This window comes from Xiphophorus maculatus, chromosome 5, assembly GCF_002775205.1.
Source record: "Xiphophorus maculatus strain JP 163 A chromosome 5, X_maculatus-5.0-male, whole genome shotgun sequence".
NCBI lineage: Eukaryota > Metazoa > Chordata > Actinopteri > Cyprinodontiformes > Poeciliidae > Xiphophorus > Xiphophorus maculatus.
The window spans coordinates 24,635,557-24,653,449 of record NC_036447.1 but is presented as its reverse complement, the minus strand read 5'-3'; the positions used below and the strand labels follow the sequence as shown (position 1 = coordinate 24,653,449).

Genomic DNA, 17,893 nt, shown 5'->3' with positions numbered 1-17,893 from the left:
GCCTAAAACAGATCTCTGCGGGACTCCACATGACCCAGTGCTGTGTCCGTGACGTAACCACTGTCAAACACAGCAACCAAATCCAAACGTACGATAACAAAATCCTCAAGTTATCAAAATTTTGTTGCATGTCTATAAGATTTTCTATAAGAAATGATGAGATTTCTGTCTTTATTTTTCTAATCTGACAATACTCGTTGCAAGACTGAGCCCTTGTAGAGCCAACGTGTCGGCAACGATCCAGCCAAAGTTGCACTACCGCCCCACTTTGCACTATCTGAAAAAGTCCAACAGTTTCTGAAAGGGGAGACGTTGTGCTTTCCAGACAATCTGAGGTGCACTCTTTCGTAGACGGTAAATTGCAAAAATAGCGCGCTAGATATTGAAAGTTCCAGTTGTTATGGATCAATGGGCAAATATATATTTACTCACATGACATTTAAATAACTTCGTACAATTAAAATAAGCAAAAATATCCAAATGGAGATGTGAAACTTGGGGCTAAAAGGGTTAACAAAAACAAATAGAAGTCAATAGTTTGAAAAAAAAAATCGGTTGGACAGGAATACAAATTATGACTTTGTCCTGTGAACCAGTATGCTAAATTAAACCCAAAACCCAGGAATTGGTTCATGTTTGAACCAGGACAGCTATGTCACTCAAATTGGGTTGTTTCCACGCCAGCCGGAGTGTACAAACATTTTATTTATTTATTTATTTTTTACTGTTATTTCAGGTGCAGCTATATATTTAGGTTAGTTTATGAGACTGGAATATTAAAATGGCCGTATGGACTTAAGTTGCCTAAAACACAGGTGTAAACTCCCAAAGCCAAGCTTGTCGGCAACCGCAGTGAGAAGGGAGGAGAAAAAGGAGAGGAGATTAGCCGAGACAGAGAGGATTGACAGGAAGGAAGGGAGAGCTGGAGAGGTGAATTGAGGGAAGAAAGAGGAAGGAAGGAACATGGACAGCAAGATAGATACAAAAAGAAAGGGGAGGAGGAGGAAGGGGAGCGGAGCATACGCTGAAATAGAGTAACTGCAGCAGTGCTGTTAATTGAGAGGGAGAAGAGATACAGCAGAAAGGAGGAAGAGCAGTGCAGAGAAAGCTACGAAGAAACGCATTTAAAAGAACAACGTTTGCTGCTTTCCACTTCTTTTAATCGCATCTTTCATTCCCTTTTATCTGTATCCTTAGTGGATTTGTTTTTGCAGCATTAATTAACATATAGAGGCAATGGGAAATCAATATGTGTGGCCTATCGATGCTAAAGACTGTTTCTACTGGGACAGTTTGCCTGCTTTCTAAATACCTGTCAACAAATATGTGTAATTGTGTACCTATTTATCTGTATGTGCGTACATAAAGGTTGTCTTAAACTATTTAAACGCCTTATTAAGTTTAGTTTCATCAATTTGATTTAACGAAAAATCATTTCTTAATACTTTCGCATGTTCTTTGTAGAGTGCTGAATAGCTTTTTGCCTAATGCAATTTTATTTATGAAGCAATTTTCACGGTAACTTAGTCAAGGTGAAAACAAAAGAATAAAATCAGTTATATAATCAAAATACACTTTTTTTTTTTAAATATGTGGAAATGTAAGTATGCAATCGAGAGTCTGTATTGGCATAAGCTACATTTTAATTGACTTGATCTTGTAAAGCAGACCATTTTTTTCATGTCCTAATTACAACATTTGCATTATTATTCTATTTTTTTGCTGCATATTTGCTTTAAACATTGCATTTGTTCACACATCATTTTTAACCAAGGTCTAGCAACCAATAAATATGTTAGTGTGTTAACAATGTCGATGTGTGTGTGTGTGTGTATGCATACAGGGTGTGTGTGCTGCTTTGTGCTGCAGCTGTTAGACAGGGTTATGTCCTTTAAAGGGAGGAGAATGATACACTGTGTGTTTGCACTCAATTGCTTTGCAGTTATCTCTGCCAAAGACTTTTCCTTCTCTTGCTTGTTATTGATTAGTGTCATTTTGGCATACGCAGCACTGCAGCTGATAATTAGTTCACTCTACTAAGCTAGCATCTTTCTGTTAAATGTTTTCCTATTAATGGCTCAGTGGAGAGAGAGAATGTTGGTTTATGTGCTTTAATCCAGGATTTAAGGAACATTTAAATGCCTCACTTTCTTTTCAATTATTAATTCCGATGGATTAAAGAAAAAAATATATCGGAACAAGAAGATTTTCAGAGTAGGGTGGTTTAAAATGTTACTCCAAGTAACCAGACCACATGGAAACACAGGAATTATGTTGTTAAAGGAAAACATAACATTCCTCAACAATGTCAGAGAACCCTAATTACCCCGTCACGCCCATCATAAGTAGCTTTAGCTTCAATATCTAAACACTATGCTCTCAGAAAAATAACGCTCCATCATTGCCAGACTTGCATTTTTTTGTTTTTTGTTGTTGCACGGGTCCCACTGCTCTCACACACCATGTTCAATCAACAGGTCTGATACAGCTCAACAATTTCCAACATTTTCTACTCAGACCGAATAATAACGTGATAAAGGAGACGACTCGAGACTCTTTCTGTGCTGATCAAAAATTACTCAGGATGCAAAATGCTTGAGATTGAAAACGAAACCAAAGGCATTACCTGTTTTTTTTGTTTTTGCTTTTTTTAAAAAAAAATTGGCTAACAATTATCGGACCACTTGACACGCGAAAAGGCCTGAAAGTTAATTCTCAAGACGTCAAAAGTGACATTTTACTGGGACTCTAAACCCTTGATCACAATATACCCACACTCTAACCCATTTCCTGACATCTAGACCTGTGTGAAATTCATTCGTAAATCTGTCAAGTCACATAGAAAGACAGGGAACAGATTGAGTTTTGGTGCATTGATCATTTACAATGTCATAAAGAACCAGAGTTTTTCCACACCTTTCTAAAAAAATAAAAATTTGCTAGCCGTAGCGCTGTTTTAGAGTTGAACTGAGGTTAAATGAATAAATAACAATTCTTGTACGCTTGGGGCTACAGCACAGCCAGCAACTAAGAGAAGTTGGAAAAGTAGCACTTTAAAACTCACAACATGTTTACTGCCCATTATTTTGTGGCAAGGGTCTGTCTTTAGTATCGATGGTGTGGCAGTAGAAATCATATTAAAAGTCCCTGCAAACAGAACAGTTTTAACGCCATGATTCCCGATTATTAAAAAAAACATATACCTTGAAAAAAAATGGCCAAAATACCTGATCAAACATACATAATGCTCACTTAGAAGATTAAAGAAAAACAACACTCGTTGGAGCTTCTAATCCTAACATCTGAAGGGTAATTGCGCATATGTTAGCCTGCTGTCAGTGGACGTGATGTGTGGCGTTTGATTGCTCTGTCGTTAATCTTACTTTTCTCTCCCATCCTATGGATTTTATATATTTAGGTGTGCAGGCTGGGTGTGGGGGGTAAAGAAAAAAAACAACAAAAAAACGTGTGGTTGAGTATACAAATGATGCCGCTGTGAGGAATTGTTACTCGCCTCAGTATATAAATTTTTTGTCTGTTCATTTTGTTAAATTTGTAATGTATTGCTTGTAATACACGGTCCACATCATCTCTCATCTCTGCAGAAGGCTTCTCTTTTTTTTTTTCTCCTCCCGGGGAAGGCTGAGGCAAATCATCAGTAATGTATTGTAGATGCTGGAGATACTGCATCACTCAGGGTTTTCACCAAATACTCAACGCCTTCGCTGAGCATAGTTATTTCCTGCTTGGTATTCCAAACAAATGAAACAACTTGTGGAGAGCTTCAGAGTGATTTGCATTTATTTATTTTTTCTCCGTCTTTTCTTGGAGTAATGCCATCTCTGCATTACAGTGAACTTTTTTGAGTGCTTTGAGGATGCATCCTGTATACTTTGACGTCAAAAACGGAAAGCGATGGAATATTACAAGAATTATTAGATACACCTGTGGTGGTCCGCATTTTGGTGTTTTTGAGATGCGCATCCTGCATTTGAAACCTTTTGTGACAAAAACAAACAACCTCCTGAGAAACTCGACTGGCTGTTGACACACGCAGAGCGCCGACGTCGCCGAGGCCGACGGGAAGCACGCGAGGGAGTGAAAGGGGGCGGTTTATCCAAGAGGGGCATACAAAGGTTGGGGACCTGCTGGGTCGGACGAGGAACCCATTATAACTGCTTGCAGTTCTAGTTTTATTCTGTGGTTCTGGAAAAGAAAAACTGTTTCTTTTTCCAACACTTCCATTCAGTTCTTAATCAGGTCAGCTCAATGGGTGGTATTTTTCTACTTTTTGTAAGAAGTGAAAGCTTTTGTGCAACAAGGAGCAACGTCGTATTTGTCTAACTTGCTTGCTGCTGTTTTAAGTGAATTGTTTTATTGATTGTAGCGTTTTGAGATTTCTATAAATGTAGAGTGCATTATATTAAAAGGTATTATTATTAACTTAACTCTGCTGCACACCTAAATAATAACTGTGGCAATAATGGCTTTCTTAACATTTATGTTTTCAAATGTACGTTGTGCTTCACTGTTGGAAAAATTGAGTCATAAAATGTTTATTTCATGTGTTTGTTTATATTTTTCCCAATTAATAAATGTATTTCACCCTCCCATCCATGTAGCCTAACAAATAAGCCGACTGTTTTCACGGTTAGTGGATCTTTTCCAGACACATCTTCAACATATATTTCATCAACAACATATATTTCAATGTGAACAATAAAAGGTAATGAGGCTGAAAGACGGTATAGTTAAAAACCCGGCTGGTTGCTCGTTGCTGCTTCGCTGTGTTTTACCGTTCAGTGAGCGCGACTGCAGTTTTTGCTTTGTGTGACCAAATTTGAAACACCAGCTAATTTGCCACTTCAAAAGTGATGATTGTAAATTAAAGAAAAGATGACTGCTCCTTGGTTTTGTCTAATTATGCAGACCCGCTCACAGCAGCACTTTTATTGGTTAAAATTTGGACATAATAAGCATATTTTCCAGTGGAAAAATAAATAACCTTGTGGTTATTCCACCAAGTATGGTTTTCTGAACTTTTCCTGAGTTAAGACATCAGTATTGTTGTTTCTCAATGAATATCAACTTGTTTTCTTTGCATTATTTGAGGTCTGAGCACACTGCATCTTTTTTTGTTAGTTTGACCATTTCTCATTTTCTGCAAATAAATACTAAATGTTTGACTGGAGTCTCATAGAGATGCTGTCAGTAGTTCATAGAAAAAAAAATGTTGATTTTACTTAAACATATAATCATTTTAAATGGTCTCTTAATTTTTTTCCAGAGCTGTATAGGATTTTTTTTCATTTAACTTAATTTCAACAATAGATATATATATGCAACTATAGGCAAATACCAAAAAGTCACCTCGTTTACTTATTAAACAACAGGCATAAATCAAAAATAAATTTTAAAAATAATTGAATCCTTGAAAAAAAAGTTAGAACACTCTACCTTCTAAAGACTAACGTTAATGACAATTCTTGTTGCTATTTTCTAGTTTCTTACATTGACTGGAGGGAAGTTTGCCTCGCTCCTCACTTTCAGCTGTGAGACATTTATGGGATTCTTTCATGTGGTACAGTATATTGTAAGGAGCAAAATTGTATTACTAATTCTAATACCTCGTATTTCACCTGCTCTTCTGTGAGCGTTGGCAAATAACAGCCATTACACATTGTGTTTACGTCCTAAGATAATGCAACAACTGTTAAAGAGAAAAACATGTTTATTTTTAAAAGTGTGACAGAAATGAAGACAAACTCTGCCTTTGCGTCTCAATGTTTGTTTTTTTTTAATAAACACCCTTTTCTTTTCCGCATCGTTGCGCAATCTCAGTCCGTTTACGTTTAACAGTAGAAGAAGAGCTGATCCCCCTACTTTTTCTCCAGATACACTTTGATTATTTAAACCAATCTTCAACATCCAGTGGCTTTAAATTCACAGAATGTATAAAGTCTGTTAACGTTGGGACGCGTTGGTGAAAATTTAGCATATACTTTTACCAATGTAGATGTATAAATTCACCATCTAAGTTAGCAGGATGTGAGAACAAACACTTTCCTCAGTTCAAGCACTAATAAGACTTACTAGCAACTGGAGCAGGTGTTATCACCTCAACTTAATGAACGCCGACAACCCTGAAGGAAACGACTAAGCCGCTCACGATGCGTTTTGCTCTTTTTTTTACCTTCTGGAAATGAGAACTTAAGGCGTGTTTCCCTCACATAAGCTCAAACACTTGTGCACACAAAACACACACTGTAGCTCTCAGAATAGCTGCGAGAAGGTGTACAGTGACGATGACAGGCAGAGGATGAATGACCCGGTGGAGTTTCACTGAGCTGACATTTCGATAATTACATGCCAATCTCGCGCTTTCATTTCCTCCACTGACATACACAAACTTGCCAAAACACACTACTACTCTACTGTATGTATGCGTGCCGGGCGGCCACGAGAAACGCAAACAATGTGCACGCAAACACAATTAGGAACGCCATGATGAACGCATTCCTCGTTGCACACAAGGAAACTTGCGTTCAGCACGTTTTGGGTTGTAAAGTAAAAGTTTTAGAGCCACACACACACGTGCATGTACGGAGACCGGACGTGTTTTCCGCAATGCGTCTGTTCAAATTCCTTACTGTGTTCATTTAGAGGTCTCATCAAACTTTAACCACGCGGCGTACAGAGCTTCAAATGGAATAAAGCACAGCAGTCAGTTAAACTGGGACCACAAACACACACATACTGGGGAGAGGGAAAAAGCTGGCGCTGCAAACACACAAGCTACACACCAACTCACTGCTTTCCTTTGCTCTAGAAATCCGAAAACTGTAAACACACGGTTTACAGTTTACGGTCGGTCTGTTGCTAAATATCAGCAGCTGGTATCATAAGCCAGTATATTCCGTTGAGTCCCGAATATTTTGTATTGATTTGCATTTGTCAATTTGGATATGTCAGTGTTTGCTCATGTTGTGTTCAGTCATTAAAAACGACTCGCTGTTTGTTCGCTGTACAATCTTTATTTTTGAGTTCTACATCTTTTTTTTTCGCTGTGTTTTTGAAAGGCATTCTTTCTCCCAAGTAGTCTTTTTTTCACCCTCTGCCTCCCTCACAGCTGCAGCACATCCAGGTAATCAGACACACCTGTTCATTATCCAGCACTCGGCCTGCTCAGTGCGTTTTCTCCTGGCTCGGTTCCATCGAGTTTCAAACATTTCCTCATTGAGTCTCGCCGTTTTTCTGTTACCACCTTCTGTGTCACCGCTTGTAAGTCTCTTTCTCATTTAACATTTTCAATGCTTTAGGATTACGGCTGTATATCATGAACAAATCTTGACATTTTGGTCAGTCTTTTGGTCTTTCTAGGATCCCTTACTTCTGTTATTCTATCACAATTGATTTGTTTTTCTTCCCTTCTGTTTTGTCCTGGATCGGATTTTAGTTTTCATCACTTTACTTCTGACTCTTTTTTTCTTCTTGCTTTTCCTGTAAGACACAGTGCTGTCAATCGATTAAAAAATGTAATCAGCTTCATCTGATTGATCACCATGCTGAACTTTTTAAACTTGAAATGTAAATATGCACATTAAGCAAATGTTTTATTGTCTCAAACGTTCCCTCTCTTTTCACTTTCTAGAAGAAATATAGTAAATATATTTTTAGAAGTATTAACTATAGACTGCTTGTGCTTCGGTGGAAAGAAAATTCAATGTTGCAGCATTGTTGAATAGTTGATTGCTTCTGTGAAGTAGGTAGCCCTCCATAGGAAAGAGGGTTTTAGGTCAAAATAGGTACTGCAATTAATCTGCATTACATGTACATACTGTATTAATGCATTAGACTTTGCAGATTAATTGCATGTGTTCATGCGTTACAGTTGACGGCCGCAGTAAGAAAGTTTTTGGGTCAGTTTGCATCATCAGTTGTCAATCAATTTTGGACCAACTTTGGCCGCTGACTCTTTGTAGTAATTGTCAAAAAACTTCAGCCTACTAGATGTTACTCTGATAAACGATACCTACCAGCTGGAGACCCCCAGAGGGCGCATTTATTTTTACAACTTTAACTTTCTGTCCTTCCTTGTCGCCGTGCTGCTGCTTTTAGCACTGCTGTCTCTCGGCCTTGTCCTGGCGCCGACGCTCTACCCAGCGTCCAAAAACATTTATATTGGGCTAAATGGTCTCTCTACATCGCCCTCGGGACAAAATTTTCTTTTATCCTTTTTTTTGCATCAATGGTTGTTTGTCCTGTGTATCTCTGTGTTACCCTGTGTTAGACTAGTGAGAAGTGCAGGGTGCTCCCTGACTTTCCCCCGGTTGCTACTGGAGGTCGGTACCAGCTCCCTGTGACCCTCGACGGCAAAAAACAGGTCAACGTATTGGTGGATTTTCTTCCATAGCAGCTTTTTATTTCTAATAAGCCAACATTGTTCACTCATTGTTTGCCAGCTTGCATGCTCACATGTGGGTCATCTAATTAACTACTAGTTAATACACTTTTTATCTCATTTATTGCATCTCCAACAAAAAATTGTAAACACTAAAAAGCGGTTTGATCCATAAGAGTTTTCTAGGTGTAACCCAGCAACGGCTTTCTTAAAAACTCTTAAGGCATGTCACACGAATTAAGACAATAAAAGCAGCATGTAAGCTCTAATAATTATATACAATATTTTTTTTCAATCAGTTCAACCAATATTCTTTAAACCTTGAGGCCGCCATTTCAATGGCTCCATCACCGAGACTCTGCCTGTTTGACCCCAGTCTTATTAAGGGCACAGATGAGATGAAGTGCCCCCAAACCTGCACAGCCATAGGAGATTTCCTCTCTGATGCTCAGCCAATAGTCTATCTGTAAGACATTAAAGGGCCGTCTCATTAATCACCGCTAGAATCACTCACCCTGAGGGTGTCTCATGATTTTATTGATACCCGTCTCTTTAGAGGGCCGTTGCCCCCCAGACCCCTGTCTGAGACTCCTGGTGGAGTGTATGATTGGTTGTCCCAGAGGTGAAAGCGGACATCCATTGGCTGTCGTGATCAATGCGAGTTGTCTCAAAAAATGAATGACAGTCCTTTCTTGTCAACTCAGACTTGCTCGCTCGTTCAAGCGGCCTGGTTCAAAACGCGGCGTAGCGGCTGGGAGACGTGAGACCCGAGGTACATCTCTGCGTCTTAATATCAGAAAGGTTGTATTAACAAGGGCATTGCTAACAATATGACTCTGCATCTTTATGAACAAACAACTCGATTGTCTGCAAACTTTGCTAAACAAGTGAAATAATCTTTTTACTTTGCCTGGGTTTTTTTTGGAGGGGAGTAACGGTACGGTTCGGCAGATCTTAATGACATTGAGTCAGAATTTGTTTACTCCCCCTTGGCTACCCGTCCAAAAAATTCATCACGGCTGTCCCAACACACGGCACAGAGCGGTGACGTACAGTATTATTTAAGCCTAAATTCGACATGAGCAGATGACTAACTAGGGGGATATTTTTCAAAATTCACCATAGATATAACTTTCTTATAATTTCTCTGTATCCTGAGGCTGTTAACGTGAACTATAAACAAAGTAAATAAATAAACTAGACTCAAGGTCAGGGCAGCATGTTTGAATAAATGGTTTTAATCTCAAACCAATCTATTCATACACTGAATCGTTTTGACATGCCAGGTCACATGGCCTTGGAGAGGAAGTGAGCGGTAGTGTTTTCAACCATTAGAAATTGTGTGTGTGTGTGTGTGTGAGTGTTCTGTTATGTAGCAGCATCTTGATGGGAAATCTGACAGGAGTGTCTGCTACATTTTATTGTCATGCAATACTCTTCTCTTCTAATTGTTTTGCTTTTCTTTGTTTTAGCTCCTCATTGCTTTGGCATTTAGTATTTTTGTTGGTCCACTTTATTCAAATGCCTGAACAGATCTGCTCTGTTGTACTTTGGCCTTTTTAGGTGCATTTAAAGAAAACAGAGCAAAAACAATCTCAGGCTCTGCACAGAGAATTGTACTTGAATAAGAGAAACACTGCTTGAAACTAATGCTACTCAGGTAAAGGTAAAAAGTAGCCCTCCAAAAAATTATTTAAGTAAAAAAAAATTATTTTGTGAAAATACTGAGTAACAGATCATAACATCTGATTTAATATTTCAACATGATGTCATCAACCAGACAAAAATGTAAGATTTTGTGCAAATTCTGGTCTTTTTAAGGACTAAAATAATAATAATAAAAATAATAATGTAGAGTTGTCAAACAACTAATTCAGGCAGGAAAGAATAATTTTTTTCTGAAAAAAAAAAGCAAACAAAAAACTTCTTAACCTAGTACTTTGACTAGTTAGAGTACATACACTTTGTGGCTGCCATCAGCAGCAGTTTATACAGTTTGGGTTAATTTCATGATTCTAATTTGGTGTAGATAAGTTAAAGTGTGCAAATTGTTCCGAAGCGGAACCAATGTTTAATGTGATGTTTCATTCCGGGACTTTTTATGGTGACACGCAGCACTCTGTGTAAGGCAGCATGCTTCTTTTTTGCTGTTAGTTGATGGAGAGGTTTCGGTGAGGCATTAAGGCTCGTGTAGCTGATTACAAGAAGACGTTACACAGAGTTTTTTGTATTAACCCTTCCAGGTTGAAGCGGCCAATGAGGTACGCATTTTTTTGTATTTTAATTTGTGTCTAATAGTTGTTTATTCTCTAAGTGAATGTGTTTCTGTAAATATGTATTTTGTGTTTGTACAGTTCTCACGGCATAGTTATTAAACGCCAGTAACAAAGAAGAACGCCTTGTGTCCGTTTTCTGCTTGGAGGGAGTTACAGTGAGAACTCAGTCTGCTCGACATGAGGTGGCGAGATGAGGAACTGTGCCTTTCAGTCGCTGAGCAGGGGAGGATTCGTCGCACTCTAGCATCACGCAGATAAGATTGTGCAACACCAGAAACTGAAGCAGCAAGCGCTTTCAAGTTTACATTGATGTTCCAACAAGTGATACATTTAAAATAAGTTAAATGTTAGGAAGTGGATCAACTTTGTTTTAAGGAGACACTGCAAGTGTTAAAATTAAGTAATCTGGTGTTCTGCACAATTCTGTTTAAGTTCAAGGTTTTATCTAAGTTTTTGTAAACAATCATTTTACATATTTCTGTCATTTAGATGCTAAAAGTGTTGGATAATTAAGTGCTCAGTTTTGAGTTGGTTATTGTTAAGTCATTAGTACTGTAAAGCTATAGCTATAAGTCACCAAGTAATAAGTAAACATTGCATAATGGAGCAAATGACTGACAATGAAACTAAGAAGGGCGACTTATTTAAAGACAGTAATGGCGCAACTCTACAGCAGTCATCAGAACCGGAAGAGGAGCCAAGAAGAAGCCAAAGGACTAGAAAGCTTACTGAAAGGGCTCAAGAACTGCATGATACTAAATCAAAAAAACTGCAAGATCGTTTTACCAATACTTACGATAAATGGAAAGTGACGGCAAAGCAAGCTAAAAGGGTGATAAATGGAACTCCATCTTCTGATGTTGTGCAGGAATTGATGAGTAAGATAAGTTGTGCATCTGCAGATGTGAAGCACAGTTATGAAGAACTGCGCAAATGTGTTCTTCCAGGTAATGAGATCCGTCGCAGAGTAGACACCTGTGATGCTGTATCTGAAATAATCTTGAAAAATGCATCCACTTATCTTCACAACAAGGAAGACTGTGATGATCAGACAAAGGATGTTGTCTGGCCTGAGTCTGGTTCTGTGTTTCTATCTTCAGTCTCTAATACTACAAGTAAAGGTTCTCGAAGTTTAAACTCTGCTAGTAGTTCAAGTATGAAGTCCAAACAGTCAAGCCTTTCCTCTATTAGAAGACAGGAGGCTGCTGCAGAGCTAGCTGCTACACAGGCTGCTTTAAAGGTTCTGCAAAAAATAGAAAGTGAACAGCAGGAACTTGAAAATCTTGAAGAAGAAGATAGAAGGAAGATGGCATTACAAGAGGAAGAAAATGTGGCAAGAAAGAAAGCACTGGAAGAAAAACGCAGACAAATAGAACGTCTACAGACTGTTAAGAAGTTAAGTGCGGCAAAGGCACGACTGCAAGTTTATGAACAAGAAGCAAGTTCAGATGAAGAAGTTGCAGAGTTACTTCATAACCAGGCAGTTGAACGACATCGATCTTCTGGAGCTAAAAGAAGTTCCTATGAACATCCACACCAAGCAGCCAGTGCCACAGCTCTTGCTGAAGCAATAGCAGAGTCTATTAATGTGAGCCGTCTCCCAGTACCTGAACCTTCTGTTTTTACTGGAGACCCACTAAGATACAAGGACTGGAAGATGTCATTTCAAACACTAATAGGTAGAAAAAACATCCCTGTAAATGAAAGAGTTTATTACCTTCGTAAATACGTTGGTGGATCTGCAAGAAAAGCCATTGAAAGTTATTTTTTATTAGGAACCGATGCAGCTTATGATTCAGCATGGGTTATCCTGGAAGAAAGATTTGGAAGCTCCTTTGTGATAGCTAAAGCTTTCAAAGATAAGCTTGCATCGTGGCCTAAAATAGGACCCAGAGACAGTGTTGAACTGAGGGATTTTTCAGACTTTCTTAGGGGTTGCCAGGCTGCAATGTCCCAAATTAAAAGTCTAGAAGTACTGAACACCTGTGATGAAAATCAAAAACTTCTCACAAAGCTTCCTGATTGGTTAGTTGCTAGTTGGAACAGAAAGGTGATTGAGCTCGAAGAAATTTGCAATAATTTTCCTACATTCAGTCAGTTTGTGGAGTTCATCACAAGGGAAGCAAAAATAGCTTGCAATCCAGTAACTTCTCTTCATGCCTTGAAATCTGGTGATGTTGAAAAAATAAAGACAACAAAGACACGAAATGTTGGCGCAAAGGTGTTTGTGAGCAACTCTGAAGAGAGTCCGGAACATAAAGGCTGCATCTTCTGTGAAAAACAAAATCATGGCATTCAGAAATGCTGGAAATTCAACGAAAAACCAGTTCAGGAACGTCTTAAGTTTGTCCAAACAAAAAAATTGTGTTTTGGATGTTTGCAACCAGGACACCACTCTAAGAACTGCAAAAGAAGAAGTATTTGTGAAACATGTAAAGGAAAACATCCAACGTGTCTGCACGAAGATCGTGAAAGAGCAAATAGGAAAGAGAAAAGCAATGATGAGTATGCAGAGAATGTAAAAGTCTCTAAACCCACAAAATCAAAGGAAAAAACAGAGCACAATCATAATGTTGAACTCTCAGATGAAGCTACATCAAACAGAGTAGTGCAAGGCATGGACGACATGTACTCTTCTACTGTTGTTCCTGTGTGGTTATCTACGTCAAGTAACCCAGAGAATGAAATTCTCGTTTATGCTCTACTTGATAACCAAAGCGATACGACATTCATCATGCAAGATAAGGCAGATGTTCTGGAAACAAAAGGAGAACCTGTGCAGTTAAAACTCTCCACACTTTCATCCAGAAATACAATTATCCCAAGTCAGAGATTAGTTGGACTGCAGGTGAGAGGTTTTTATTCATCAAAGAAGATTTCTCTACCTGTAACCTATTCAAGAGAGTTCATTCCTGCTAATCTAAGTCACATACCGACCCCAAAAACTGCGAGAGCATGGCCTCATCTAGAGCATCTTGCAGAGGAGATTGCTCCATTGATCGAGTGTGATGTAGGACTACTCATAGGTTACAACTGTCCACAGGCTTTGTTACCTAGAGAAGTGGTGTCGGGTAAAGATGACGAACCATTTGCTCAAAAAACAGATCTTGGATGGAGCATAGTCGGTTGCGTTAGCCCGTGTGTTGATTATGGTGATGCGATTGGAAGCAGCCATAAGATCATCATGAAGTCTGTGAAACCCCACTCTCAGACATCTAAGAACCTCACAACTGAAGTGAAATACATTTGTAGGACTCAAGTTAAGGAGTTCATTTCTCCACCAGATGTGTTGAGGATGCTTGAGTCTGACTTCAGTGAGAGAAGAGTTGAAGATGCAAATTTATCTCAGGAAGATTTGCGGTTCCTATCTATCATGGAAGAAGGAGTCAAAATTAAAGCAGATGGTTATTGTGAAATGCCACTCCCTTTCAAGAAGGATCGACCAAATCTCCCAGATAATAAGGTGTGTGCAGTTCACAGACTCCGATGCTTGAAAAGGAGATTTGAAAGGGATAAAAAATACCAAAATGATTACGCAAACTTTATGAGTCAAATCATAGCAAATGGTGATGCAGAAAGAGTTCCAGAAGAAGAAATTAACAAAGGTTCTGTGTGGTACATTCCTCATCACGGAGTCTATCACCCACACAAGCCAGGAAAGATACGAGTCGTATTTGACTGCTCTGCAAAGTTCGAAGGTGTGTCATTAAATGATTACTTGCTCAGTGGGCCAGAATTAACGAACAGTCTGATAGGTGTTCTCTGCCGTTTTCGTAAAGGACAAGTTGGCATAATGTGCGATATTGAGCGCATGTTCCATCAATTTCATGTTAAAACAGAGGATCAAGACTACTTGAGATTTCTCTGGTGGGATGATGGAAACATTCAGGCTCAACCATCCATCTATCGTATGCGAGTTCATCTATTTGGAGCTGTATCATCGCCAGGCTGCGCAAATTTTGGGTTGAAACATGTTGCGGCCCAAGGTCAAGGTCAATACAGTGAAACAACCATCCAGTTCATTGAACGAAATTTTTACGTGGATGATGGACTGACAAGTGTTGCAACCAAAGATGAAGCTATAAGGTTGGTAAAGGAAGCAAGACAACTTTGTAGTTCTGGCAATCTACGACTTCACAAGTTTGTTTCCAACAACCAAGATGTACTTGCATCCATTCCAGAAGATGACTGCGCAGATTCAGTAAGAAATCGTGACATGACTCTTGGAGAGTCACACATAGAGAGAGCTTTGGGAATTAAATGGTGTGTTGTTTCGGACCAGTTCCATTTCAGAGTGATTGTGGATGAACGCCCACTTTCTAGAAGAGGTGTTTTATCAACAGTGGCATCCATCTATGACCCTCTTGGGTTTGTAGCACCATTTATTCTGGTTGGGAAGCAAATACTTCAAGAGATGTGTCGAGAGAAGATTGGATGGGACGAGCCATTATCTGAAGATCTCAGACCACGATGGGAGTCTTGGCTGTTGGACTTAAAGAATCTATCCGACATCAAAATTCAAAGGTGTTATCTCCCAAAGGATTTCAAGGAAGTCGAAAGATATGAGTTGCATCATTTCTCAGATGCAAGCGTTAAAGGATACGGTGAATGTTCTTACTTGAGAGCAATCAGTATATCGAACCAAGTCTACTGTTCTTTAGTTATTGGTAAGGCCAGGGTGACCCCTACAAAGGTCACCACAGTACCCAGACTTGAGCTTTCAGCAGCTGTTATTGCTGTTCGAACAAGCAACCTGCTTAAAAAGGAGTTGGATGTTCAAGCCCAAGAATTCTTCTGGACTGATTCAAAGGTCGTTCTTGGATACATTAACAACGATGCTAGACGATTTCACATATTTGTGGCAAATCGCATTCAGCGCATACAAGAAGGTTCCAATCCGGATCAATGGAGATATGTGACCTCTGAAGATAACCCCGCGGATCATTCATCAAGAGGTCTGACAGTTAAAGGACTGGTTACTTCCAATTGGTTCACTGGTCCAGATTTTCTCTGGCATAATGAACTTCCTGCTAATACTGTTAAGGTGGGAGAATTGGAAGCTGAAAATCCAGAACTACGAAAAACTTTTGTACATAAGACCCTAACGACAGAAGAATCTTTGCTCAGTCGTTTCTTAAGGTTCTCAAAATGGACAAGACTGGTTAAAGCCATTGCACGACTCATACGATGTGTCAAAGAGGTCAAGGGTTCACTCTCCAGAACCAACAAAGTCACCAGTCTTGAGGAGAGGAAAGAGGCAGAGTTTTTCATCATAGCTACAGTCCAAAGGGCAGTATTTTCTGAAGAAATCCAAGACCTAAGCTCCAAAAGGGAGATAACAAAGAACAGTGCGAAGAGGCTGCATAAACTGAATCCTTTCTTAGATGAAAAGGGTGTGCTCAGAGTAGGAGGTCGGCTGGAACGTTCTTCTTTGCACACATACATTAAACATCCAGCAATCTTGCCAAGCAAAACCCATATATCACAGTTGCTCATTGACCACTTCCATCAAAGGGTTCATCATCAGGGTCGTGGGATGACCATGAACGAGCTCCGATCAAACGGCATCTGGATATTGGGATGCAGTCACGCAGTGTCTTCTTACATTTACAAGTGTGTGAAATGTAGAAAGTTCAGAAGAAATACTGAAATACAAAGAATGGCAGATTTACCGTGTGAAAGAGTGGAAGCATCACCTCCCTTTACCTATTGTGGAGTGGATTGCTTCGGTCCATTTTACATTAAGGAGGGAAGAAAGGAACTTAAACGCTACGGTCTGTTATTCACATGCCTGTGCTCGCGTGCTGTGCACATAGAGCTACTTGATGACATGACATCTGACGCTTTTATTAATAGTCTTCGAACATTGATTGCCATACGTGGAAATGTTCGGCAGCTTTGGTCAGATCAAGGAACCAACTTTGTTGGAGCAAGACGAGAGTTCTTGGAATCCGTAAAGGAAATGGACCAAGAAAATCTAAAACAATTAGGTTGTGAATTTGTCATGAACCCACCATCTGCTAGCCATATGGGTGGAGCCTGGGAAAGGCAGATTAGGACAATAAGAAGTGTGTTGACATCCATTTTGGATCATTCATCCAAAAGACTTGACATTTCATCTTTACGTACATACCTTTATGAGGTCATGGCGATCATAAATAGTAGGCCCTTAACAACTCACCTGCTCAGTGATCCCTCTGCTCCACAGCCTCTTACACCGAATCATATCCTGACCATGAAGTCTTCAGTGGTTTTACCACCACCTGGTGAGTTTGTGAAAGAAGACCTTTATCTTCGCAAAAGATGGCGTAAGGTACAATATTTGGCCAATGAATTTTGGACCAGATGGAAAAGGGAATACCTGCTGAATCTTCAGCAAAGAAACAAATGGTACAAGACACAGAGAAATGCCAAGATCAATGACATTGTGATTCTGATGGATAATAGTCTACCCAGAAATGAGTGGAGACTGGCCAAGGTCACTAAGGTGTTCCCTAGTGAAGATGGAGTCATTAGGAAACTCGAATTGTTGATGAGTGATGCAACACTTGACGACCAAGGAAAAAGAGTTAACAAGCCAGTATATCTTGAGAGACCCATCCACAAAACAGTTACTTTAGTCGAAGCTGAGTAGCTCAGTACTGTGATACATGACTTGTTGGATTACAGATATTTGTTGTTTTTCTTTGTATTCAGGTGTAGTAGGAAATCATCTGTGATTTGGTGGGAGTGTGGCTGCCATCAGCAGCAGTTTATACAGTTTGGGTTAATTTCATGATTCTAATTTGGTGTAGATAAGTTAAAGTGTGCAAATTGTTCCGAAGCGGAACCAATGTTTAATGTGATGTTTCATTCCGGGACTTTTTATGGTGACACGCAGCACTCTGTGTAAGGCAGCATGCTTCTTTTTTGCTGTTAGTTGATGGAGAGGTTTCGGTGAGGCATTAAGGCTCGTGTAGCTGATTACAAGAAGACGTTACACAGAGTTTTTTGTATTAACCCTTCCAGGTTGAAGCGGCCAATGAGGTACGCATTTTTTTGTATTTTAATTTGTGTCTAATAGTTGTTTATTCTCTAAGTGAATGTGTTTCTGTAAATATGTATTTTGTGTTTGTACAGTTCTCACGGCATAGTTATTAAACGCCAGTAACAAAGAAGAACGCCTTGTGTCCGTTTTCTGCTTGGAGGGAGTTACACACTTTATATAATGACAGGA

At 39.3% G+C, this 17,893-nt stretch overlaps 2 protein-coding genes across 5 annotated transcripts in view; both read left to right on the top strand.

Annotated features, from left to right (window-relative positions):
• The window catches only part of sgcz (sarcoglycan zeta), a 342,032-nt gene that overhangs the window by 46,263 nt on the left and 277,876 nt on the right, over positions 1 to 17,893 (top strand). The window lies entirely within an intron of this gene.
• On the top strand, positions 10,378 to 17,858 carry LOC111608704. Of its 3 annotated transcripts, none has more exons than XR_002752810.1 (2): positions 10,378 to 17,703; positions 17,797 to 17,858. XR_002752810.1 is itself a non-coding variant. In XM_023334549.1 (2 exons), the coding sequence occupies exon 2, from the start codon at positions 11,279 to 11,281 to the stop codon at positions 17,309 to 17,311; it is 6,033 nt and encodes a 2,010-aa protein (XP_023190317.1). In that variant the 5' UTR covers positions 10,378 to 10,662; positions 10,824 to 11,278; the 3' UTR covers positions 17,312 to 17,834. The 3 variants fall into 3 exon arrangements, 2 of the variants coding, with proteins under 2 accessions (XP_023190317.1, XP_023190316.1); XM_023334549.1 differs by having other exon boundaries at positions 10,378 to 10,662; positions 10,824 to 17,834; XM_023334548.1 differs by having other exon boundaries at positions 10,378 to 10,662; positions 10,756 to 17,834.

What these genes read in the sequence shown, in the direction of transcription:
- LOC111608704 (XM_023334549.1), top strand. Translation starts at nt 11,279, where the DNA reads ATGGAGCAAATGACTGACAATGAAACTAAGAAGGGCGACTTATTTAAA.